The 9111-nt window shown below is 61.6% G+C and overlaps 1 protein-coding gene across 1 annotated transcript in view; it reads left to right on the top strand.

The window, feature by feature from the left end:
* The first annotated feature begins 373 nt into the window (after positions 1 to 373).
* GSG1L (GSG1 like) overlaps positions 374 to 9111 on the top strand; it is a 198399-nt gene continuing 189661 nt past the window's right edge. The window contains exon 1 of the mRNA XM_012759022.3: positions 374 to 805. Within this exon, the coding sequence (XP_012614476.2) occupies positions 475 to 805 (331 nt within the window). The 5' untranslated portion in view covers positions 374 to 474. The remainder of the gene's footprint in view (positions 806 to 9111) is intronic.

Genomic DNA, 9111 nt, shown 5'->3' with positions numbered 1-9111 from the left:
AGCGCCTAGCACCGTCCTTGCTTCTCAGCCCCTCCACTCGGGCGAGGGTCTCTTTCGGGGCGTCCCTTCTCTCCCAGTCCCCCACCCGCGCCCGCGCGGGCGCCCCCTCTCCCCGTGCGGGCGGGCGCCGGAACAGTGTCGCCGGCCGCCTGCAGGTGTCTCCCCACGGAGGGGCGCGCGTCCCTGCGCCGTGGCCGCTGCCAGGCGCCAGCGGCTCCTCGCCGAGGTGCACTCGCGCTCCGGGCTCCGGGCGCGCCGGAGCCGCTCCGCCGCCGCCGCCCGCCCCCCGCGCCCCCCGCGCCTCCCGCGCCGCGCCCCCACCCGGGGGGGCCATGGGCCCGCGCCGCGTCCGCCGCCGCCGATCGCAGGCGCCCCAGCCCCGGGGCGCGGCAGGCAGCGGCCGCTGACGCGGGGCGCCGGCTGCCAACTTCGCGCGGAGCTCCCCGGCGGTGCGGTCCCGGCGGCGCGGGCGGCATGAAGACGAGCCGCCGCGGCCGAGCGCTCCTGGCCGTGGCCCTGAACCTGCTGGCGCTGCTCTTCGCCACCACCGCCTTCCTCACCACGCACTGGTGCCAGGGCACGCAGCGGGTGCCCAAGCCCGGCTGTGGCCAGGGCGGGCGCGCCAACTGCCCCAACTCGGGCGCCAACGCCACGGCCAACGGCACCGCCGCCCCCGCCGCCGCCGCGGGGAACGGCCCCCCTGGCGGCGCGCTCTACAGCTGGGAGACCGGCGACGACCGCTTCCTCTTCAGGAATTTCCACACCGGCATCTGGTACTCGTGCGAGGAGGAGCTCGGCGGGCTCGGTGAGTGAGCGGCGGCGCCCGCGGGCTCGGCTCCGGCTCCCCCGGGCTGCGCGGCCCCCGCGGCCGAGCCCCAACCCGCGCTCCCTCTCCCGGCAGGGCGAGGGGCCCCGCGCCGCCGCCGCGACACGGATCCCGGCGCTCGGCGGGGCTGGGGACGTTCGGGGCGGGGGCCGCGCGTTCGCAAGGTCCGGGGCCAGAATGTTGGGCGTCCCGGACGCCCCGCGTTTGAGGTTCGAGGCAGCGGTCCGCCGTGGCGAACGCCCGCTGGCTGCTTTGGGGACGTTGCCGCGCACCGGGAAGGTGCGTGTTCCGGCACCCACCCCAGCGGCCGCTCGGAGGGGCGCGCGTTCCTCTCCGCGCCCGAACTCATCTCCGTGCTTGCCCCCTCCTCTTCCTGTCCCGGGTACTGGGCACCCGCACCCACCCCGGGGCGCCTCTGGGGGTGGCGGTGGTGCAGGGACTCCTGCTACGAGCCACCCCTCCCACCGCAGATTCTCAAAGCCAGGAGCTGAGGGGTCATTCTTCTACCCCCACCTTCAACCGCACCGCACCTCCCAGACGGGAGTGGGAAGTGGGGGGAGTCCCGCGGGTCCCCGGGGAGCTGACCCGCCCAGAGACACCCCCATCTGCAGAAGCCAGCGAGCCCCCGTGCCCTGGCCCTCACCGGGGAGAGGACGCGACTGGGGAGAACGGAGGCAGGCGGGAAAGCATGGACCATCAGCGAACTCCAGGTTGTGGAGTCCGAGGGGCTTAGCTTAGCCCAAGGCTGCGATCAGAACGGGGGGCTGACTTTTCAGAAGCCGAATCGAAGCCCCCTTGCCTGTACCCCTTTCTCTGCCCTCGGAGGCAGCAGGGCTGGAGTGTCCCAAGGCAGACAGCTAGGCAACGGCAGGGCTCAGGGGATTGAGGGTGGTGCCTGCCGGCAAGATCCGGTCCCTTTAAAGGGGTGCTGCTCCACGGGCAGGTGTGGGGACCCTCCTGAGTGAATTGACCTCTGTCCCCAAGGTTATAGCTCCCCCAGGCATGCATAGTCTCCCCTATGGACATGGCATGTGTGTGTACTCAAGGGTAGACGGGCGACAACGCCAACTCATAGTTTGCCCTGAATGAGCAATTGGCCTAAGCGGCTCAAAGGACAGAGGGGTGAGGGTGTAAACCCAGGAGCTCCAGCCCTTTGCACTAGCTCCCCCCCACCTGGGGTGCCCTTCCAGGCCCCATAGTTCCCCTGGCTGGCTCCCCAGTGGCTTTGGTGGGACTCTCCTTCCTGCCTTCCGAGGCATGATCCTCTGCAGAGAAGACCTTGGGACCCCCCCTTTGGAGGCAAGTCTTGTGGTCTTTGGATCTCACCACTGCCTTTATCTCCCTGTCATGCTTGGCACAACCTGACATTTTCTGGGGCCCGTCTTTGATCCCAAGCTTGTCGCCACCCTCCGCATAGGATGCCACTCTGCAAGGGCCAGGCAGGGTTGGTCTCATTCACTGCTGCACCCCCTGCCTCTGGGTGGTTTCTAGTGCATAGCAATAGGTTTTCAATAAGCGTTTGCAGGATACATGTTGGATGAGGTCTTGGGACGATGGACCACAGGAGGCTTCCTGGGGTGCTGCTGGCTCTGGCTCGATTCTGGGGGCGTCCAACAGAACTTTGCTGCAACTCTACTCGAACGGTGCTGAAAGATACGTGATCTTTGAGTAGATCCCGTCCCCAGCTGGTTCCATCCCATCAGACTTACTTCTGATGCACACTCAGGACTTGAAGTTTTACTGTGGGATGCAATAGAACAAATTAACTTCAAAAGGTATCTTGGCTAAAATTCCCTGCCCAACTCTGCCCTGTCCTACAGAGGCCTTGTCCTCGGAAACATCTGTGCCCTTCGAGGCAGAGGTCCCCACACATCCTTCTCCAAGTTCAAGATGTTTCCAAGGTTCGGGACTGAACACCTCTGCCTCTCGCCAAGGTTCTCGTTTGTGGGGAATCCCAGCCTCCGAGCTCCCTCGCTTGGAACTCCAAGGCCACGCCTGGCACCGGCGCCGTCCCCACCTCCGTGGAGTGTCCTGGCCCAGGCTGGTCAGCTGAGCCTTGTAATTGTCCGAGGTCTCTCTCGGCCTGAAGGTCACGGCCCCGACACTCGAAGTTATTTCCATGTAGCTCATCCAGGGTTGACTGGGGATGTTTAAGCCTGAGCAATTAAAAAAAAATTATTAATTGAAAAATATTGAAAAACAATGTCAGCTAACATCGACATAGCCCTTAGCATGCACCAGGACCTGTTAAAATTTCTCACTTCCAGAATTTTGTCGAATCCCAGCCACCACCTTTGAGGTAGGCATTTCTTGGGGAGGGGTAGGCCACTTGATCAGATGAGGAGGAATTGGAGGCTCAGTGAGGTTTCTGGCAGGGGAGCCTGGATTGTCTCCTCGGGGACAGAGATGAATCCCAGTAAAGGACTCGGAGGAGAATGGCACAGGTGGGGGAGGTCAGAGAAGGACACATTTTGCCCCCCCCCATCCCCGCTAAGACCTTCGCTCCCAGTCCTCTGCTAGTTAAAAACACGGATGGTTCATTTGTTGGGTAAATAAATGAAACAAACCCACAATTTTCTCTTGGCCGCTGTTGGCTAGAGATCATCCCTCTCAGAAAATCACAGTTTTCCTCTCTGGGAGCTTGGAAAATAGTTATCGGCTTGTCAGTGCCGGTGAGAAATTTGGAAGGCTCGAGCCGGCTGGGGTTGGTTTCTGGGGCTGATCCCACAGGGCCCAAATCCTGCCTTTCGCAACGCTGCGGTCCTAAAAGGATGTTAGGAAGTACCTGGCCGCAAACTTTTGTTGCCATGACAACCCTTTTTGTGGGTTCTGCGACCATCGTTTCTTTTTTTTTTTTTTTCTTTGACCTGAAGAGGGGAAAAAACCACCTCAACAATCCCCTGAACAAAACCCTGCCTCCCACCCCCAGACATCGAGGGTGCACTAACTTCCTTCCGTCCCCTCCCGTGAAACTGCAGGCGAAGCGTCCTTCCCGTCTGTGTTTTCCGCGCGCCCAGATGAAAACGCCAACCCGCAAACCCTCACCTCCCCGCGAGAGGCGGCTGCTAACTGCTCCTTCCTTCTCCAACGCCTGTTCGCCTGTTCGCGATTTCTTTCTGTGCTCGGAAAAACCTCTCCCCACTCTGGGCAGCCACAGGGAAATCGAATAAGCCCTTTTTCCCACACTAAAAATCTCCAGCGTTCACAAAGGAGCCTGCAGCCTGCCCTAAGCAGACACACTCTCGCCAGGCCCCGCACAAAGGAACCTTTTCTCCTCGCTCCAAGAGGGAGCATCTCGGCCTTCCACTCGCAGAGGGAGGCGCGGCCTTGACACAGACTCACCCCAAGCCCTTCACGCAAATTGGATTTCTCTTCTGGTTTCGGTGTGCCGCGGGGAGGATGCGGTGGGGGCGCACGCGGGCCTTCTGGGGGGGTGGGGGTGGGGGAGCGGAGGAGAGGCCTGGAGGAGGGAAGAATGAGGGTCTGGGCTGGGAGCGACGGCGGGGCAGGTGGGGACTTGCGCCAGCTGGAAGCACAGGTGACATTCGCGGGCATCGGGCCCACGGGTTGCACTTCATCCTGCACCCGATCGAGCCTGAGAAGATAGGTGGCTTGGGAAGACTGGGGGGGCAGCAGGGTCTTGGGGGGCAGGTTGTAAAGCTGCCAGGAAGGAAGTGGGATCGGAGAGAGAAGGGAGAGACCAGTCACAGGGCCAGGTGTCCGGGTGTCCAGCCAGAGGTGCAAGCGGGACCCAGGCTGGGAGCCAGCGCGCCCCGCACAGTGGTGGCCCCACCCACAGGCCCAGAGACTTTGGAGGAGAAGCACGTTTCCATTGGCCTCTAGAGCCACTCTCCCCTGCAGAACAGGTGGAAGTTCAAGGCCGGGCTCCGCCTCTTACTAGCAGTGTGGCTTCAGGACAGAGCCTCCCTCGGCTGCCTGGTGGACGGGGATCGAGCAGCTAGCACCTGCCAGAGGTGTGAGGAGTCAGTGAACACCCCGGGCACGCTCGGGCCTCAGGGCCTTTGCATAGGCTGCTCCCCCGGCCTGGAATGCTCTTCCTGCAGACGTGCCCAAGAGCATTTCCCACAACTTCAAGCCTGTGCTCAGCAATCTCCAACCACCTGATTCAAGACCGATCCCCCCACATCTCCTGCTTAACTTTCAGCCAAGCGCTTCCTGCCATCGACCTCCCCTCAGTGTCACTTGTTTTGTGAATTGCACTGATGTTCCATCTGCACCGCTTGTCCCGGGTTCCCTGGTGCTCACGGTGCGGGCACGCGGCAGGAGCTCAGCGAGTATCTGTGACCCCCACTTTGGTGGTCGTCACTGCCGTTGCTGCTCTTGGGATCCGGTTCTTTCCCCAGGCTGAGGTGGGGGTCAATAGGGGACCCTCCCCTTCTAGGGAGGCGCCTCTTCCACGCGCTCCCCCTCCTCGCGTGAGCGTGGGAAGAGAAGCCCCCGCTAGCCTCCCAGCACCTCCCGTGCCCCCTTCTTTTCTGCAGCGAATCCCAGCTCCTCTGCCCAGTCCCCTAAATTATGCTGCTACATTTTCACCAGCGTGAGGACCCGTGTGATGTCCCCAACCAGAAGGCTTTCAGTGCTTGGGAGTGTGTTGGTATAATATATACTTTCCGGCTTTTTAAAATTTTTAATTTCTATTTTGTAAATTTTAATACATTGAGGGGGTCCAAGTTGAACTGCATGACATGTATATTTTGTATAGCGGTGGGGTGTCATGTTACGTTAGCCAGGCTTCCTGCGGGAGCATGTGACGGGCAAAGGTGGGGACTTTGGAAGGTGTTGCTCTAAGCCCTCCACAAGCGTTACTTGCTTTACCTCCCTAATAGCCCTATGAGCTGGGTGCCATGGTCACCCCCATTTTCCAGATGAGGAAACTGAGGCACAGAGAGGTGAAGTGACTTGCCCAAGGTCACACAGCTAGGAAGCTCCAGAGCCTGGCTGTCACCTGCCCCCCATACCCACCGCCATTCATTCAGGCTCCCTGTGCTCCTACGTCCGGCCCCATGGGGAGGAGTCACGGGCTCAGGCTGGACTGTGGGCTCTGATGCCAGAGTGCTGGGTGGCTGTGGGTGAGTCACCGCCCACCCCGGCCCTTTCTTTCTCACATGCAAAATGAGGGCTTTGTTTTGTTTTTTGTCTGGATGATGGAGGTGGCTGATCACTGTTCTCCTGATCACAGGCTTTGGGGCCAGACACTTTGGGTTCCAGTCCCCAAGTCACCACTTGCCTGCTGTATAGCCTTGGGTAGGGGTTTGCCCTGACTGGGCCTCAGTTTCCCTGGCGGGGACCTGAGGTTGATACCTGCCTCGACGTCACATCGTGTTTGCTGTCACCTGACCCTCGTGTCAGAGGCTGCACGCAGCTGGCCCTCGGTCAGACCGAACTGGAGCTTTGTCTTGTTTGGCCCTGCAGTGTTGACGGCGTGTTTGGATGAGCTGCCAACATATGAAAAGTGAGGAGCTTCACAGAAACATCTGGATTGAAGGCTTTTCTTGCAAAGCTGGCCAATCTGTCGGTAGCAGGCCCAGGTTCCTGTGGGAGGGGGCTGCCCCCTGTTCTGCCTCCTCCCCGTTTTCATGAACTGCCACCCGCCAGGTGCTCGGGCCTCTGTGTCCTCACCGATGCCCACGTCTGGTCCACTGGCCAGTCCTGCTGGCTGGTCATTCCTCGTCCAGCCCCCGTGCCCCCCGTGGCAGCCCTCGCAGGGCCCTGCTTCTGCCTTTGGCCCCCAGGGTCTGCTCTCCACCCAGCTGCCAGAGCGGCCCTGTTACACCCGAGCCAGATGGCCTCTGGCCTCTGCTCAGGACCTCCGATGCTTCCTGCCTCACTCAGGGTCACAGCCTAAGGCCTTTGATGCCTGCCAGCCTGCTGTGACTTGCCCCACTGCCTCTCCAACCATCCCCTCTCTTCTCCACCCCCACGGTCACTCCGCCCAGCCTTGCCAGCCCTCTTGCTGGGCCTTGGGCAGGCCGCGGTGCTCCTGCCTCAGGACCCTTGCACTTGCTGCTCCCTCTGTCTGGGACTCCTCCCCCAGAAACCCACCAGGCACAAACACAGGGACACACTCAGGCAGGTCACTGCTCAAATGTCCTCTTGTCAGTGAGGCCCTCCTGGCCTCCCCCACTGAAATCGGCCACCCCATCGGCCTCAGCACGTCCCCCTCCACCCAGTTTCCCCGGTGCTCTGTTGCTGTCTGGCTACACAGCACGCTTGTTTCTCCTTAGTCCCCTGTCCCCTGCCGGCGCCGTGGGGAGGCCGTGTCCGTTCCACATCACGCTCCATCCCAGAGCCTGGGCCTTAGTGAGGGTCGGTGTGCCAGCCGGTCCAGGCTCTGGGGCGACGTTATGCGATCGCACCGAGCCTTGGGAAGGGCTCTGAGAGTACTTGCGTTTGGGCTTCTGGGAACTTCTGTGTGCAGAGAGAGGCCTGGGCCCGTCCTCTGTGCCCCGTGTTCCCTGGACTCATCGTGTGTTCTTTCTTCCCTCCTCCCTCTCTGGTTTTGCTCCTGAGAAGAGGGACACCAGAAGAGCTGAAGGGACTCATGGTCATCCCGTGTTCAAATCCTGGGGTGCCAGACTCAGAACCATCTCCCGGGGGTGCTGCGACCTCTGGCCTCTGCGCTGCCTGCAGGGCTGGGGTGCTTAAGCTCTTTGGGTCCCAAGCGACAGCAGTGGGCTCGACCCCAAAGAAGAGTAACAGGGAGTTTATTAGGACAGCGCTGCTGCTCAGAGGAGCCAGGGGGAGGGGAAATGCCAGCCCTCAGGCATCAGAGCCAGGGCTGCTGGGCTGCTGGGGGCTAGACCCTCCTCCTGGTCCAGGGCCACCACCCAGAATCTTGCGGGGGCCAGGCCGGAAACCTAAGAGGGTGACGCGAAGAGGGAGCGGTGGGGGCTGGGAGGACGGGGGCACCCGCTCATCACTCCAGGTGATTGTCGGCATTGCAGGACGGGGGCCCAGGTGGTGCCAGTTGTCCATTGTTGTCAAAACTCCAGGTTTTTCTATGATTGTTAACATTTGATGATGAATTCAATGTAAAGAAACGACACCTGGTCTGCGGGCCAATAGCAAACACGCCCGGGAGGTGGGCAGACCCTCGTCCCGCCAGGCTGCAGCTTCTAGGCCAGAGGTTTGTGTCACAGCCCTGGGGCCAGCTCCAGCGCCCGCGTCTGATGGGCCGCGGTCTTGAGAGAGAGTCTGATCGGACAGTGCGGATCGGGCGGCCCCGCCGCTCTGCGCTGGAAGCGGGACGTCTGCCGCACGGCCCCGTCCTGCGGGCAGCTGAGCGGAACCTTGAGACGGGTGGACGGACCGGGCCTTGGGCGCACGACCCCAAAGGAGCAGCCCTGGCGGCCAGGACTCCAGGGCTCCGTGCCAGCGAGGGCTCAGTTGCAGTGGGCGCATGGAAAAGCGTCTCTCGTCTTGGAGTCTCACGGTAGAGAAGCCCAGGGCGGTGACGTGGCTGGATCGAGCGATGCTATTGGGACTCTGTCTCTTCCTGGCACTTGGCTCTTTCTACCTCTGGGTTAGTGTCATCCGCAGGTGGCCCTCCCTGTGTGGAAGTCCCTAAAGACTTTGAACTTACCTCTTAACCTTAACTTGAGGGGAGAAGAGAGCTCTCCCTCCCCAAGGCGTGCACGAAGTCCCAGCCCTGGTTCTCACTGGATCAACTTGGACTGTGTCCTCACCCTCACACCTGTCGGTGGGGCCAGTGGGGATGGATAGTGTTGAAAGGGCCAGGCCTTGGTCACACGCCCACCCTGGGACGGGAGATGAGGACAGCTCTACCTAAACCATGTAGAAGAGAGGGTGCATCGGTTAGCTGTTGCCACCGCCACGCTGTGTAACAAGTGCAGAGCCTCAGTGGCACACAGCTGCAAGTGTTCATGCAGCCGCAGAGTCTGTGGTCAGTAATTCAGGTTGGGCTGTGCTGGGCCATTCCCACGTGTGGCTTTTCTGGAGCAGTGCGGGTAGCTGGGCGGTGTCTCTTGTCCTCCAGCAGGCTGGCCCGGCCAGACTCTCGTGGCGGTGGCACAGATGTGAAAGCCAGAGCGAGCCATGCAGTGCCCACGCTTTTCAAGCCTCTACTTACATCGCGTTCGCCTATGTCCCATTGGCCAAAGCAAGTCGCCTGGCCGAGCCCAGTGTTGGCGTGGGAGGGCGCCTGCCGGGTTACAGCCACCAAGGGCCTGGGCACAGGGAGGGGCGAGGAATTGGGTCATTGAAACAATCACTCGTGGCCGGGCACAGTGGCTCATGCCTGTAAT

This window comes from Microcebus murinus, chromosome 19, assembly GCF_040939455.1.
Source record: "Microcebus murinus isolate Inina chromosome 19, M.murinus_Inina_mat1.0, whole genome shotgun sequence".
Classification (NCBI taxonomy): Eukaryota; Metazoa; Chordata; class Mammalia; order Primates; family Cheirogaleidae; genus Microcebus; species Microcebus murinus.
The sequence above is the reverse complement of the archived record's forward strand: the minus strand, read 5'-3'. Positions and strand labels throughout refer to the sequence as shown.